This window comes from Bos indicus x Bos taurus, chromosome 8 (genome assembly GCF_003369695.1).
Source record: "Bos indicus x Bos taurus breed Angus x Brahman F1 hybrid chromosome 8, Bos_hybrid_MaternalHap_v2.0, whole genome shotgun sequence".
In the NCBI taxonomy this organism is placed as follows: Eukaryota; Metazoa; Chordata; class Mammalia; order Artiodactyla; family Bovidae; genus Bos; species Bos indicus x Bos taurus.
Genome location: NC_040083.1, coordinates 100,846,806 through 100,862,962, shown reverse-complemented (window position 1 = coordinate 100,862,962; position 16,157 = coordinate 100,846,806). Strand labels below are relative to the sequence as shown.

Below are 16,157 nucleotides of genomic sequence, written 5' to 3'. Positions count from 1 at the left end.
GGTTCAGAAACGTGTCTGGCTTCTGTTGAAACAGAACAGGATAATTATGAACATTCAGGAATCTTACTATATGGAGAGTCCCATTGTTAAATGCTCTTGGTGTCCAGTGTACCTAGTTCATGGTCATATAACATGAGCAAAGTAGTATAGGCTTATTTGGAAGCTCGTTAGAATCAAATACTTAAAACTCTTCATCAGTAACCTCATAAGAAAATGGAATGCTTGTGTAGTGCACATGGGTACTGGTTATACTTAAGCAGATCAAGTCACGTAACAATATTACCAAGTCATGGGTGATTTGGTTTGTTTTCCTAGACTCCATGTCAGGCAGCCAGACTGAGGGCTAAATCATACAGACTAGTCCTTAGTATATTGCCCTGTAAAGGGAATGCTGCAGAGGAAGAACACCTGGATGAATGAGGGAGCACATGTTTCTAAGCACCTCTCATCTCACTTATGTTGTGACTGGAGGATTGACCCAGGGGGAAGGTACATGAGAATAGAGCTTCAGCATCGTTAGACTCTACAGCTGCTTTTTCTGGTTGAACTTTGTATTTATAGATTGCAGTCTCAATCTGTATAAGTTAATTGGTTATAGGTGAAAGTGAAAGTTGCTCAGTCATGTCCGACTATTTGCAACCCCATGGACTATACAGTTCATGAAATTCTTCAGGCCAGAATACTGGAGTGGGTAGCCTTTCCCTTCTCCAGGGGATCTTCCCACCCCAGGGATTGAACTGGATTCTCCTGCATTGCAGGCGGATTCTTTACCAACGGAGCTATCAGGGAAGCCCCAATTGTATATATGAGCTGAGATTTTGCTTTGGAGTCATTTTTAATTTTAGAGCTAACCTGAAAGTGTTGGCGATATTTTACTTTAGATTTGTAGGGACTCCAAGTAGGCTCTGTTTGTGTTCCCTGCAAACTATATGAATTTCACTCATGTGACTGAGAGCTTGAGAGTTGAGGAAACAGAAGTGGTGGCCGGAAACTGCCCCTGTGACCTTGGTCCCATGGTCGGGCTGAGTATGGGCATCTACAGAGAGATTCTCTGATAGCGGTCTTGGTGGGGTTTCCTGCTTTACTTGGAAGATCCCCTTAGGACATAAAAGCACTTTTTAAATAATGCCTTTGTCCAGAGACTTTTAAACAACATGATTAAGGATCTCAACTAAAAAGATTTTTATTTATTTAGATATATTTATTGAAATATCAACTTAAATTTTGATTGTTTACAGTTAAAACTACTTACCTTGACTGGAATGAGTTGTTACTTGAATTTTTTTTTTAATCTCTGTGTTATGTGTCTGTGTGTGTGTGTTTATGTGTCAAATAGCCTGAAGTTCAAGTTCGACAAGTGGCTGTGAAATTTGCCAGCACGGTGTTTCCCTCAGACCATATTCCTTCCAGATACTTGCTCTTGTTAGCTGCAGGAGACCCGTAAGTTTCAAAGGTGTTGATATGAACTTGGGTTTATTTCAAATTAAGTTGAAAATTGAATAAAATTTATGTTGTTCGTAGCATTAGTCTGTGGAATTTAGAAGCAGTGTATTAGAGTTAAAAATATGGCCCCCTTGACACAGCATGCAGACCTGTAGTCATACCCTGTCTTGTTATTTCCTGTGGGTAAAATTCGAAGATGCAAGCCACGTGACTAATGAAAGTTCGAAAAAGAAGTGGTTGCTTCTCAAGTATTTTATGATTCTTTGCATGTAGCTAAGAATATACTTAAGACAGATGCCAGATAAAATTGTTGCTCTTCGTCTTCATATGATCATTCTCCGGTTGGTGAAATTTATTTATCTTTCTTACCTTTTCGGAAGGCGGGAAGAAGTTCACGGAGAGGCACAACGAGTTTTAAGGTGTCTTCCTGGTAGAAACAGGAAAGACAGTGCTTCTAAGCAGATGCCATCTTTCCCAGAAATGGTATACTATATCCAAGAAAAGGTATGGTATTTACTTTCATATTATTAGTTTGAGTCATATAGTGAATGATGAAAATAAACATACTATTTTTTTTGGTGACACTTTGTAAAATGCTAATCGCTAAATGGTGAACAGTGGTAAAGTTTCTAACAATGTTAATATTTACAATAAGAGGGAGGTACAAGATGAGAAAAATATAAATCTCAAGTGTAATTAATCTGCCCAAATCTAAATTATTTAGTTTCTTTTATGCTCTTCAACATTTTGGCTGTGTTTAAAATTTTTCCCCTTGGCAAGACATGCTTAAAAATATTAACTCTTATTATTTTTGTGTTTATTTTTTAAGTCATGCCATGCAGCCTGTGGGATGTGGGATCTTAGTTCCCCTACCAGGGATTGAACCTTGGCCCTCAGCAGTGAGAGCATGGAATCCTAACCACTGGATTGCCAGGGAATTCCCCCAAATATATCTTTTTATTTTTAAGGGCATTATTTAAGGCAGTTTAAATTTAAGAGCACTTTAGGGAGCACTTCAGATTTTTGCCCCCTGTGTCCATGAGAGAACTTCATACCTGCTTTTTGCAAATCTCCTGTTTACTGGTAGATCAGACAGAGGATTGGCAGTCACAACCCAGACCTGCCCGCGTTTTTACGTGAATGTTTCTGTAAGTGTGCTGGGGGACAGCTTACTGCCTTCATCTCTGCTGGTGGTCCTAGCTTTTTGCGTAGACAGACATCTTACAGGTGTTGGAGGGCAGTTTGTGGCACCATGGTTCTCTTCCCCACAGCACTGCCATACCTGGGGGCAAAAGGTGCTTTCATGCTAATATTTTTCTTCTACCTTCATTATTAATGAAAATAGCCGGCATTCAGTGCCCTGGTGCGACTGTGCCAGTAGATGCCCGGAGTAGGTTTATTCTTTTAATTTTTACTTCCTACTGTGTCATCTTTGGAGCTTTTTCTTTTTTTCCTTTCTTTTAATTAAAGTGTAGTTAATTTGTAGGTTTCTTCTTTTTTAAGAAGCCAGTCAAAAGGCAACACATCTGTCACTTAGGGTTTGAGGTCTGTGCACAATCAAGCATGAATAATGTAAAAATGTTTGACTAGAAAAAACAGTAGCAGACAATAACATAGCTAGAAATACAGTTATTTTTGAGTCAAGCAAAGGTACATGTGCTTTGTTTTTTAGTAACTGATTTGGGGGGTTTCTTTTTATTAGGCTTCGCATCGAATGAAAACACCAGCCAAGTACATGACTGGGACCACTGTCCTTCCATTTAACCCAGCAGCCTTTGGAGAGGTAGGACCGGGGTATATTTCTCTTTCGCTTTTACAGAACGTTCTTAAAGATAATGTCACAGTCAAAGAGATGTCTGTGAATTTTTTGTGTTCTAGGTAAAAACCCATACAGTGATGTTATTGTTTTATATCAGATTGTTTATTAGGAAAAACAGTGCTTGATAATTGGTGTTGTTTTAGTTCACAGCAGAGTCAAGAAATATATTTATCTCAGTGAGATTCTCTTCATGAGAGACCTAGATACTTTACATTGAATGCTATTGGGAAGTCACAGCAAATTAGATTTGAATTTAAAGCCAACGATATATTGAGGTTATTTGGAGTATCTAGCTTTGGAGGTTGGAAGGTTAGGTTAATTTACCTCATTTACTAAGGAAAAATCTATTGTTTCAGTCATTGGCTTGAGATAAATGGCAAGAGATAATCTTGTTCACGGTGAGTGAGAATACTCACGATGGAATTGCTGCCAGTCCTGTTCTAGCTGTCAAGGAAAAGAGCTTCCAGAGGACTCCTGAGTAGCTAATTTGTATCAGAGGTTTTTAATGATGTCGTAGCTACTCTTCTGTAGATGATTTGAACCCATTTTCTCAAATTCTTATGCCGGTGGAGATTAAATTCAACTGGAGTTCCACAGGAATAGGTCATCGGCCCTGGGTTTCTGCCTAGTGTCTGTCTGTCTCTCTGTCATGAACACACACACATCTCTAAAAAAAATTATTTTCGTTATACCTGTTTTAGACTTTAAAAGTTGAGTGTGCATTTTAACTCCATTAAACTCTATTAAAAAGCACTCTTTGGATTATAAAAGCTGGTTATGTAAAATTATAGTTTTTTCAGTTCACATATTGAGTCATGTTTTCCAGCTACTGTGAGGATTATTGAATAGCTTTGTGAAGGATGGTGGGGGCATCAAAGCTGGGAACTGTCACTTTGAAGAACATCTCCCACCTTGATTTTTTTGAGAAGCTTATCTGGTGTCCTGCTTCCTTCCACCCGTAGATCGTCCTGTACTTGCGCATGTGCCTGGCTCACAGCGCGGGGGTGGTGCCTACCTCTCAGAGTTTAGCTGATATGCAAGACCACGCCCCAGCCATTGGACACTACATACGGACTTTAATGTCAGGCAGCCAGGCGACACCCTCCTCCTCATCTTCCAAGAGTGGGGAAACCAACCCTGTGCAGATCTACATTGGCCTGCTTCAGCAGCTGTTAGCAGGTGTTGGAGGTAGGAGGTCATGATGTCGAGGACGGATACTAAAGCACTTAAGCAAAAATCTTAATTTTAAACTCAGCTGACAATTTTCACCAAAATTATTTTCTCTCCTCTCTCCTATAACCGAACGTGAATCTTTCTTTTCTAAACTTGTCTAATTTCGGCTTTGATACACTATTTCTCTTTGCAGAAAGAAATGCTGACAATAGATAATACATATTTACTTTGGAAGTGGGAGTGAAGAACAGGGCATCTTTTTATAGACAATAAGGCGGTAAATTTGCTGTATTGAGTCACATACTGTGTTCAGGTTAACGTTTGTTTTGTAAAACTGGGAAATGCCTCCTGAAGATGTAACCTTATGCTTTGAAGGAATTTAGTGATCCCTGTATGTATCACTTTTCTTGAAATTAAAATGCTTCTGAATTCCTTCTTATTTAGGTTTGCCAGTCATGTACTGTCTATTGGAAGCTGTCTCAGTGTATCCAGAAAAGTTGGCCACCAAATTTGTAGACAAAACTGAATGGATAAAGGTATATCCTTTGCCTGTGTGTTTCTTTTTGATTCTCTGTGTTTTAAACTTCAGTGTCATGATTTCGCCTTCCTACCAGGGTTCCTGTGACCTTTTTTGCCTTTAGGTCACTTTGAAAACTCTGATCATCAGACATTTCCTAGGAAGCTTGTAGGTCAGGTGATCTATTGTTTGTGGCAGTGATCTATTTAGGTGAGAGGGGGAGATGAATTGAGAGGCATATAAGTGAAAAAGAATTATTTTTCTGCTTTAAAAATAAAGAAGTAATCATTTTGTATAGTTTAAATAAAACATTATGTAAAACATCTTTCTCTGTCTCTCGACTGCCCAGATTCCTTCCACTTCCTGCCTCTTCCTCTCTCACCTGACAGACATATAGGTTATCACTTATTTGTATACAGCGTCCCTTCTAGAGTTTAGTTACACGTATAGACGCAGATGAGATCAGTATTTAAAATTTTTCTTCCTTTTTTCACATACAGGTGTTACACAATACTTCTTCGCACTGTTTTGTACCTTCTTTCACTTAGCTTTAGAACATGGACTTATTCCTGCATGACTGTAGAGAGAACATCCTCTTTGTTTTAACAACTTCTTTATTTTCCACTCTATGGCTGTGGAATTATTCTTGGTGTTCAGTCGGTCAGTTGTGTCCAACTCTTTGCGACCCCAAGGACTGCAGCACGCCAGGCTTCCCTGTCCATGTCCATTGAGTTGGAATTACGCTAGATCCTTATTGATGGTCATTTAGGGTACTTCCAGACTGCTGCAATGAACAGTCTGTCATTTTGAATACGAGTGGGTGTATTTTTAGTTGGATTCTGCAGAAACGGAATTGAGGACACATGGATGCAATTTTACTAGACAGCACACATCCTCCATATGAGAAAGTGAAAGCGAAAGTGAAGTCTTGCTCAGTCACGTCTGACTCTTTGTGACACCATGGACTGTAGCCTGCCGTCCATGGGTTATAGGCTCCTCTGTCCATGCGATTTTCCAGGCAAGGGTACTGGAGTGGGGTGCCATTTCCTTCTTCAGGAGATCTTCCCAACCCAAGGACTGAACCCGGGTCTCCTGCGTTGCAGGCAGACGCTTTACCATTTGAGCCATGAGTAGTTCCAATTCAGACTCCACCAACCATGTTGGAGAGTGTTTGGTTCCCATGGTCACACCGAAGGAGTTGCCAGGTTTAGCAAATAAAATGCGGGATACTCAGTTAAATTTGAATTTCAGATGAGTAGAATGAATAATCTGTCTTAGTACAGGTCTGGCTTATGTAGTTCTATGTACCTCTTGTGCTACATAATGCAGTTCTTTTTGGAAGGGACAGTGTGAATTATGGTAAAATGTACAGATTCTTTTAAGTGTGAATGCATGAATGTAATTTACCAAGAGGAGTGAGTTTTGCCCTTTTCTAAAAAAATCTAATCTCATGAAATTGCATCTAGTTCAAAAAGATTTTTTACTCTGTGGAGATTTGCTGATTTTAAAATGATTTTAGACCTTGGCCTTGTAGATCAGGGGTCATTGGCCTGCGGTCTGTGCGCCACATCTGTCCTGCCTCCTGTTAGTGTGGCCTGCCAGCTAACACTAGTGTTTACATTTCTTAAGGGTTGAAGGAAGAATCAAAAGATAAGTAAAATTTCCTGACATGTGGAAATGATAGCGTCAATAAAATTGTACTGGAATCCAGCCACACCCGTGTGTTGTGACTGCTTTTATTAACACAGTGGCAGAGTAGAACTGCTGCATCATTTGGCTCTCTGTAGAAAACATGTAAGCCTCTGTTTTAGATCAGCTGTATATTAATTCCACCTGTTTTATATTTTATATCTTTGATGAAAATGCGCATGATATTTTGGTCTACCCTGTGTGTGGTCAGTCATGTCCAACTCTTTGTGACCCTATGGACTGTAGCCCACCAGGCTTCTCTGTTCATAGGGTTCTCCAGGCAAGAACTCTGGAGTGGGCTGTCATACCCTACTCCAGGAGATCTTCAGGACTCGGGGATCGAACCCACATCCCTTATGTCTCCTGCTTAGGCAGGTTCTTTAGCACTGGCACTTCCTGCCCCCTCCTGGCCCATGCACAGGCTCTCCAAAGATGAAGGTGCATTTTGAGGCAAGGCACTCCTCTCAGGACAGGATGTGCCTAGCTCAGGCCTTCGGTGACTCTGTTATTCAGAATTGGTAACATCAGAAGTCTGCTGGCCCCTTATCCTGCAGTGACATTCGGGCACATGCAGGTCCCTTTCTTTCTTGAAGAGGAAGAAGTTCCCAAAGAATAGATTGGGGTTGGGACGGGGTGGGGGCGGGGGTGGTCCTCTGTCCTAAGGACCCAGGGAAGTGCAGGAACTTGCCAGAAGGGAGAATGAGTGCCCTTGTGGTCCAGAGGGCAGGGATGGTGCAAGGGCGCCCCCACGTGGCCAGAGGTGCCACCTGCAACCACGTGTTCTTTCCCATGGGCCACGTCCATCAGATGCCTCAAAGCTAAAATGCTCATTTTCAGAAAGGGAGGGTAGCTGGGCTTTATTTTGTTTTTAAAAAATAGGTTGTGTCCTTTTCTCAAAAATACCAGTAACTTGAACATTGTAATGTATCATGTATTCTTTTAACTTTAAACGTTAGAAGTTGTCAGCAGGGAGATGATCCTTTATCATGTACATATTTCTTTCTATTTTGCTCAGAGTCTGATGAATAGCAGTAAAGAAGAGATGCGTGAACTGGCAGCCTTGTTTTATTCCGTGGTAGTGTCTACAGTGTCGGGAAATGAGCTGAAGTCAATGATAGAACAGCTGATAAAGACTACGAAGGACAATCATGTATGTGATCAGTTTTGCCTTTATCTTTGTGTGTGTGTGTGTGTGTGTGTGTGTGTGTGTGTGTGAAATAGAGGTTTTACAAAAGCATCTAATATATTTTTTCTATGTTCTCATTTGTAAAATGAATGCATAAATTGCTTGCTTTTAAGATGGTAAAGATGAAATGAGATAGATAGCACATGGATCCAGTCAGTCCAGTCGACAAGTTTGCGTGCCCTGTGTCTCACAGGCACGGTTTTCGGTGCTACGACGAGAATGGGGAGCAGATACACGAGAAGCTCTAGTAGTACTTGGTGCTCAGAAATGCTGGTTCCTTTTTTCTTCCCCATCTCCTGTCGCCTCTCTTTGTACCTGTCCCATCAGGAAACACTGTTGAAGTCATGTGCTTTCAAATATTCTATTGCCTGCCGTGTTTGGAGGTTTTTGCAATTAGAAATAGGCTCTAGTTCGTTGTATTTTGTTGGCAGTAGGGGAAAAATCATGCTTGGAAATTATGATGGCATAGTTATGTAAGTGTTATAAGGGAGAAGAAAGCATGTGTGCTTATCAGAGAGCATTGAGGGAGTCACCTCACCAGAATTGAAGTATGGGATTAGGGAATCCAAATATAAACTCAACTTCTCAGAATTCTCTGTGTTTGAAACTCTAGGTTTCTCTTGTTCGCTAGCTGATTTATTAACATCCCATGGAGCCTCCCATGATCACTTTATTCTTTGGCCTTGTGTTTTATGGGGGAGGTGACTGTGATAAACACAGTTATTGCAGTGCATTCACACACGTGTGAGAAGGAGACAAGACATATGCTGTTGTGTTGTTAAATCCAGAGCCCGGAGATACAGCACGGATCCTTGCTTGCACTGGGATTCACAGTAGGAAGATATTTGGCTAAGAAGAAAATGAAAATGGCAGAGCAGCCAAACGTGGAGACACATGCTGATTTCCTGCCCGAACAAGAGGAGCTCATTCAGAGTGCCACAGAAACTATTGGTAATTAACGTGTTTATGCTGATGTGGATGTCAGCATAAACAGGTTACAAGATTTTGAATGAGGTTAAAATTTATTGTAACATTTTAATTTCTTTTTATAGCATTGCACTCTAAACACACAAGCTTTTTCACAAAATCTTGATGCTAAATAAATTCTGTTTTTAATAACACTGAAGGTATTCCCATTTTTCCATATATTTTTTCTATTTGTTTCTGTTTAACAGAGGTGATTCCATTATGGGAAAAAATTTAAATGTCAAAAAAGGACCCCACTCTGTGGTGTTTTATTACTAAAGAAATGATAACAAATTATCAACTAGAATATATTGTAGACTTTGATTTTTATTTGCTGTCTTTAAGAAAATCTCAATTACGTCTCTGGTTGCTTTGTATTCCAAGGGTGATAAAGTATAATTCTCTTCTGTGTAAATGTGTTCACAGGCTCATTTTTGGATAGTACCTCCCCTCTCTTGGCGATTGCTGCCTGTACAGCCCTGGGGGAAATTGGCAGAAATGGTCCCCTCCCAGTCCCCAGTGAGGGGTCGGGCTTTACCAAGCTGCATCTTGTGGAAAGCCTGCTAAACAGAATACCCTCCAGTAAAGAAACAAATAAGGCATGTCTCTTACTTTTACCCTTCTCTTCTAAAAACTGTTTAACTTTGAGTTGTGGGTGATTTGTATATAGCCTTGTTATGTGTGCCCTTTTGACTCAGTTACTCCAATTAAGGCCCATAACTTGTTAAGATTTGGGTAAAGATTAAATGCATCAAGTTTATTCTTCTGTCATGCAAAAGGTAGGTAATAAAGTGTTAAATAGTTATATGATTTTTATAATTTCAGACCAGATCTAAATCTTAGCCTCCTTATAACCAGGTGGGTTTTAATAAGTTTGGGCATTAGTAAGCAGTGTGAGTCATCTCTGAGGAAAAGGACCTTTGAATGTGAATGTGAAAGTCACTCAGTCGTGTCTGACTCTGCAACCCCATGGACTGTAGCCCACCAGGCTCCTCTGTCCATGGGATTCTCCAGGCCAGAATACGGGAATGGGTTGCCATTTCCTTCTCCAGGGCATCTTCCCAACTAAGGGATCGAACCCAGGTCACCTACATTTTGGGCAGTTTCTTCACTGTCTGAGCTACCAGGGAAGCCCAGAGGATCTTTATAGTATTTTAATTTTAGATAAAAACCTTCACAGACTTTAAAATTTTTCTTTGGGATAAGAGTACCTCAGTGTTGAAATGTAAGATGATTTAATGAACAGAAAAACTCAGTTTACTACAAGTTTAATAAATATGTAATCTTATTCTCAATCTAGCTATTTTTTAAAACTTACCGAGAAGATCGCAATGTAATTTTTATTGGCTGCTATTAGCTAGTCATTACCATCCAAGCATATGCTGAGTGCTTCACATGCTTTTGTTAACTGAATCCTCAGAAAGTCTAGTGGAGTAAGTATGCTTGTCATCTCTGTTTTCCCAGAGGAGGAAAATTCAGAAAAGTGAAGTAACTTGCCTGAGGTCACACAGCCTCAAAGGCTACTAAAAACGGTCTAGCTGTGACCCGATCTTAGGTTCTTCTGGGCCCAGAGTCTACATTTATAGCTGTTCTGGTTTGTAGGGCACTGAGCTAAAGGCTGTGCTTCCTTCTTTTGTAGTGGTGGACCCTTAATAAACTTAGTTTCGTGTCTTTCAACCTCCAGTGTATTATATACATAATTCTGTAAAATTGAATGCTTAAAAAAAAAACACTGATGCATTTAGTTAGACAGACTCCTCCACCCTACCTTCTCATTTTTCTCCCAGAAGACATTTTTCTGGGGCCAAGCTGTTATATAGTTCATTTAAAAAAAAATTTCTCTGTTCTTCCAGATGAAAGAAAGAGCTATCCAAACACTGGGGTATTTTCCAGTTGGGGATGGAGATTTTCCTCACCAGAAGCTCCTCTTGCAAGGTCTGATGGATTCTGTGGAGGTATTTATATTGCTATCTGATTGTTAAGTCATTCAGACAAAAGGCATTTTTTTATTGTTGGAATTTTGCATGTTGTGAGGTTTTAAAATGAGACTTTTATTCATTCATTCACCAAGTGCTTACTGAGTACCAGCTGTGGGCTGTGCTAGACATGGCATTGATTGAGTCACCTGTGCGGGGAAGTCCCTATCTCATGATTTGTTCTGTAAAGTGTGGTGCAGGGTGAGTAGAAGGGGAAATACACCCAGTCAGCTGGCTGTGGGGAGTAGGTGCTGGTGTTCTGGTTGCTCTTGAGTCTGATGTCTTCTAGATAAACGTCCAGTGTGGTGGAGAAGACCTCCAAGTAGACAGCTGCTAGCCAGTGTGATCAGTGACTCAACACAATTGGCCCCAATCGGGCTTCGGTTCTTTTCACTTACTCACATTTTTCTTCACTGGCCTCTTTGTCTGTCTTTGTTCTGAGCTTCTGAAAGACCCTTATTTACTTCTTCTTTCTCAGGTTGTTGCTGTACCTCTTTGGAAAACTCCCCTGGCCCTTCACACGAGGGTAGATTCGTTAGTTCTCTGTGCTTTCTTGCCTCTCCATATTTTTCTTCACATTTATCACAGTTTCTAATTGCCCACTAGACTGAAGGCAGAGTTTGTTTTGTAACCCTGCAGCCCATAAAACTGGGGCCAGGCGGTGTGATTGGTAGAGTCTCGATGAAGTATTTTTGAGGTGAAATTTTTTGACAAGAAATTAAACTCATGTCAGATTCTCCCTGGATATCACTGACATTGTAATCTCTTGGGGAAAAGTTTGTGATGTCTGGTTTCTCATCCTTTTTCTTTTTTTAAATCTGTGATATAGATGGGTTTCTTCCAGTTTTATATAAATAAATGAAGGTTTGTCTCGATTCTTAACTTGCTACTGAGGACATTATAAGAGTTTAGAAATTTAGAAATATGAACAGCTTGAAATATGCTGGAGAGAGTAAAGGATTTTAAAAAAAAAGAGCAAGAACCAGAAGCAAAATATCTTCACAGTCAGCTAGGACAGAGTTCTAAAGGTTTTTTGTGGTTGTTTTTTCTTTTGACTTTTTATTATGGAAAATTTCAGACATGCACCAAAGTAGAGAGAATAATAATGTAATGATCTCTATTCAGCCACTCTTTATTTCTAGAATAGTTAAAAGTCTACATATCATCTTCACAGATGGAGTTAGGGAGTTTTGTTTTTGTTTGTAATGCCAACTACATTGTATTAACATGTGAACGTGTAAAAACAGGCACATAAAATGAACCCCTATTATGAGATCCTCTGTGCTGAGATAGCTTTTCTCAGCTTAGAGTTGCCAAGAGAAGCTTTTGACCAGGAAGGCTGTAAGACCAAAGCCCTTGGGTCATTCTTCCTCAGAGAAGGAGGCGTGAGGTGTCAGCACCTGATGCCTTACAAGCCTAAAGCCCTTGGCTGGTAGAGCATGTGTCTGTGTGTCTGTGAGTCTCAGTCGTTTCTGACTCTTCACGGCCCCGTGTGTGTGTGTGTGTGAGTGTGAGTGTGAGTGTGAGTGAGTCTCTTAGTTGTTTCTGACTCTTCGCAGCCTCGAGGTGTGTGTGTGTCTGTCTGTTAGTCTCTCAGTCGTTCTGACTCTCTGTGGCCCCGAGAACTGTAGCCCACCAGGCTCCTCTGTCCATGGCAGGCAAAAGTACTGAAGTGGGTTGCCATTCCCTTCTCCAGGGGATCTTCCCAATCCAGGGAACTAATCCGGGTCCCCTGCACTGCAGGCAGATTCTTTACCGACTGAGCTACCAGGGAAGCCCTGACAACCATTTGAGAGGATCTTGCAGATGTCATGTAATTTAAGTGTACAGAGAGGAGATGTCTGTCAGTGATGAAGGCCAATGTTATTGTACAGTTACTACCAATCAGGTGTCTACTAGTTGCCGTTTGTACATTAACCTTGTTTAATCCCTATGGCCTGAATGAGGTGGGTGATGGTATTATTTATGCTCATGTTACAAACGACGTTGAGGCTCAGAGTTTAGTGCTGTTAAACTTAACTGATGAGAGACAGAATTTCCCTCGAGATGTGTATGGCTTCGCAGTCTGTCCCTTCTCCCCAAGTGAATGATTCCAGTCTTCCAAAGATTAAAAATCGCTTATTGGTTCTCTGCTTAGGTGAAAAGTGCAACGTGGACTTGGGAAAAGATCCTCAAGTCCTTCTTGGGCGCTCTGTTCCCTCACCCTGCCCCACTTTCCAACCATCCTGTTAGAGCGTTCCAGGCAAGAGTGGAAACAAACAAAGCACGCTGAGAAACAAGACCAGTAAGCGGCCTTGTTATGGAAATGGATGTTTTTAAAATGTTCCCTCTGACCCCTGGCTTCTGTCCCCTTCATTGCAGGCCAAGCAAATAGAACTGCAGTTCACCATCGGTGAAGCCATCACCAGTGCCGCGACAGGGACTAGTTCTGTGGCTGCCCGGGATGCCTGGCTGGTGACCGAGGAGGAGTATACGCCCCCCGCCGGTACCTTGTAGTCAATTAATGCGTTTATTCCCACCACGTAACTCTCTTCTGTTCTTGTTACCACCTCTGAAGCCAGAGGAAAAAATATATACGTTCCATTTTTTTTTTTTTTTGACTCTTTTTCCAATAATTGTATATGTCTTCTGAGTTCGGCTCAGTCAAGAAAGATAGCTGGTTAAAGGAGACGGAGCACAAAATGAGCAAGAACCGTTTCTTTAGTCCTCTGGCAAGGAGGCCAAGGAGTTAGCTGTCGATTCCCTTCAAACCTGTGCTCTGTCCATGAGGATTCCTTGGGGTGTTTAGCCAGTGTCAGAGGTCAAGGCCTAGCAATCTCCCAAGTTTTGTGTGCCCCGATTCTTTTTTTTTTTTTTGTAATTTTCCTTTTTAATTGATTTTTTAATTGGATGAGAACTGCTTTATAATGTTGTGTTGGTTTCTGCCGTTTAGCAACGCAAATCAGCCATAATTAGACATACATCCCTCCCTCTGGAGCCTTACTGCCCTCCCGCATCCTGCCCCCTGCATCAGTAATATTATTTATTTTTTCTTGGCTGTGCTGGGTCTTTGTTGCTGCGTGTGGACTTTTCTCTAGTTGGTGGCAAGCAGGGGCTCTTCTCGAGTTGCAGTGTTGGGCTTCTCAGTGTGGTGGCTTCTCTTGTGTGGAACACAGGCTCTAGGGTACTTGGGCTTCAGGAGTCGGGGCGTGTGGGCTCCAGAGCACAGGCTCAGTAAGGCTCCTGGGCTTAATTGCTCCTTGACAAGTGGAATCTTCTCAGACCAGGGGGTTGAACCTGTGTCTCCTGCATTGGCAAGCAGATTGTTTACCCCCAGGGAAGCCCACCCCTGATTCGTTATCACACAGTGCCAATCATGCTGCAGGTACGTCTCTCCACTGAGTTGCTCTGGCTTTTAGTGACTGTGTAGGTGAAGGAATGTGCACTTTCTGACTGCACGTTACAGATAGAGTGACTTCACATCTCCTGTATGCTGTGAACATCCTCCGGGCACAGGATGGCTGTCCATAGCCAGAGGTCCCGCTGAGGCTAATCCTGCCGGCCTCAGTAGTGCTGAGCTTGGGGAGCTCTGGAGGGACAGGGAAGGAGAACAGCGGTGTAGTAGCTGGAGGAGGAAGGCGAGGGTAATAGAGGTTGGTTTTCGTGTTAGTTTTTAGGTGGGAGATGGGAAGGATACGGCAGAGAAAGAAAAATTGCTGACACCAGAGAAGATGGGGATCATGAAAATTAAGGCAAAATTAACACAACATTGTAAATTAACTATACCCCAATAAAAATTTAAAAACAAAAAAACCCATTTATTTTAAAAACTTAATGTGCAGTTAAGGTTCACAAGTGAATATGAAGGAAGGGAAATAACTTTTTTCTCCTGCAGTCATGATTTAAATGAGTAAAATTACATTAATCATACGGATATTAAAAAAATTAAGATAGTGTCTTAGAGAAGTTTTTTCGGTTCAGAGCATAATGAAGAGGAAGGCGCAGAGGTTTTCCACACCCTCCGCCACTGCATATGCCTAACCTCCCCCATGTTGGTGATGGTTTTTCATTCTAGGAAACTAGGGGTGTCTGAGTACCTTTGAAAGGTTATTTAGTTTATGCTGGGTTCTGAAGTGAATGATTATCAGTTCCTTCAGCAATTTATTTAAGCACCTTATTTGTTTAGATATTAATATGTTGTAGGATTGTTCTGTTGAGTAAATGTTGATTAACATTTGATATTTTTTTCAGAAGCTCTGTTCAGTTATTTTAATTTGCTTCTTGTCATTCTTTTCTTTTCCCTAGGAGCCAAAGTTAATGATGTGGTCCCCTGGGTGCTGGATGTGATTTTAAATAAACACATCATCAGTCCCAACCCACATGTGAGGCAAGCAGCGTGCATCTGGCTCCTTTCCCTTGTGAGGAAGCTCAGTACCCACAGTGAAGTGAAGGTAGGCCATCTCCAAGCGCGATGCAGCTCTGCTGCAGGCTGTTTATGAAATATTTATAATAGGTGTCGGAGGGAAATGTATGGGGTAAGGGCCGTTAACCAGTAACAGATACTGTGAAGTAAGCTACACGTGAAGGAATGAAGGCTGATCCCTGGTGTATATGCACTGGAGGATGATTCTTAACCTGAAGGGGTAAAGCCAGAGGAAGTGGGGGGACGGGGAGGTTTGGACTGTGTGAGTGGACTGCTGTCAGTGGTACAGCCTTCAGGTAGCTTGGCCACCTTCACAGGTGGTGTGGACCCCGAGAGCAAGATTCTCAGTCTCCCAAGGGGGTAGAGTTTCAGTGTTCTGAATGTCTCTTTTCTTATTTCAGTCTCATCTTAAAGAAATCCAGAGTGCATTTGTTTCTGTTCTGTCAGAAAATGATGGTAAGTTATTGGTAAATATTTGATTTCCAAACTTCTTTAAGCTTGTATCGTAAATTTTGAAAAATCTAGATTATGACCATAAGAGAAGGCTACAGGAAACTTGATTCTTACGTACTTATTCATTGTGTGTGTTAATTGCTCCGCTGTGTCCAACTTTTTGCAACCCCATGTACTGTAGCCTGCCAAGCTCCCCTGCTCATGGTATTCTCCAGGCGAGAATACTGGAGTGGGTTGCCATGCCCTCCTCCAAGGTGTTTTCCTGACCCAGGGATCAAACCCACATCCCTTGCATCTCTTATGTCTCCTGCATTGGCAGGCAGGTTCTTTACTATAGCGCCACCTGAGAAGCCCATCCATTTTATTCATTAATGAATCATTTATTCATTAGATCAGTTTTGCATTTGAAAGTGGAGCCGAGGCTATCTTTAACGTTCGTAGCTTCTACTAATAATAGCTTTCTCCTACTTAGGATTTATTTTTTCCCTTTTTGATTTAAGCTAGGAGAGGGTGCAAATATATGTATTAGATAT

At 41.3% G+C, this 16,157-nt stretch overlaps 1 protein-coding gene across 5 annotated transcripts in view; it reads left to right on the top strand.

Annotated features, from left to right (window-relative positions):
- Nucleotides 1-16,157, top strand: part of ECPAS (Ecm29 proteasome adaptor and scaffold) — a 110,192-nt gene that overhangs the window by 61,945 nt on the left and 32,090 nt on the right. For all 5 annotated transcript variants that reach the window (XR_003512387.1, XM_027550503.1, XM_027550504.1 and 2 more), the window contains 12 exons: nt 1,337-1,440; nt 1,824-1,947; nt 3,146-3,226; nt 4,225-4,450; nt 4,880-4,971; nt 7,657-7,791; nt 8,616-8,778; nt 9,220-9,392; nt 10,647-10,748; nt 13,131-13,254; nt 15,054-15,199; nt 15,573-15,627. Coding sequence is in view for 4 of the 5 variants with exons in the window: in XM_027550503.1 (XP_027406304.1) it covers nt 1,337-1,440; nt 1,824-1,947; nt 3,146-3,226; nt 4,225-4,450; nt 4,880-4,971; nt 7,657-7,791; nt 8,616-8,778; nt 9,220-9,392; nt 10,647-10,748; nt 13,131-13,254; nt 15,054-15,199; nt 15,573-15,627 (1,525 nt within the window). In the remaining variant the exon portion in view is untranslated. The remainder of the gene's footprint in view (nt 1-1,336; nt 1,441-1,823; nt 1,948-3,145; nt 3,227-4,224; nt 4,451-4,879; nt 4,972-7,656; nt 7,792-8,615; nt 8,779-9,219; nt 9,393-10,646; nt 10,749-13,130; nt 13,255-15,053; nt 15,200-15,572; nt 15,628-16,157) is intronic.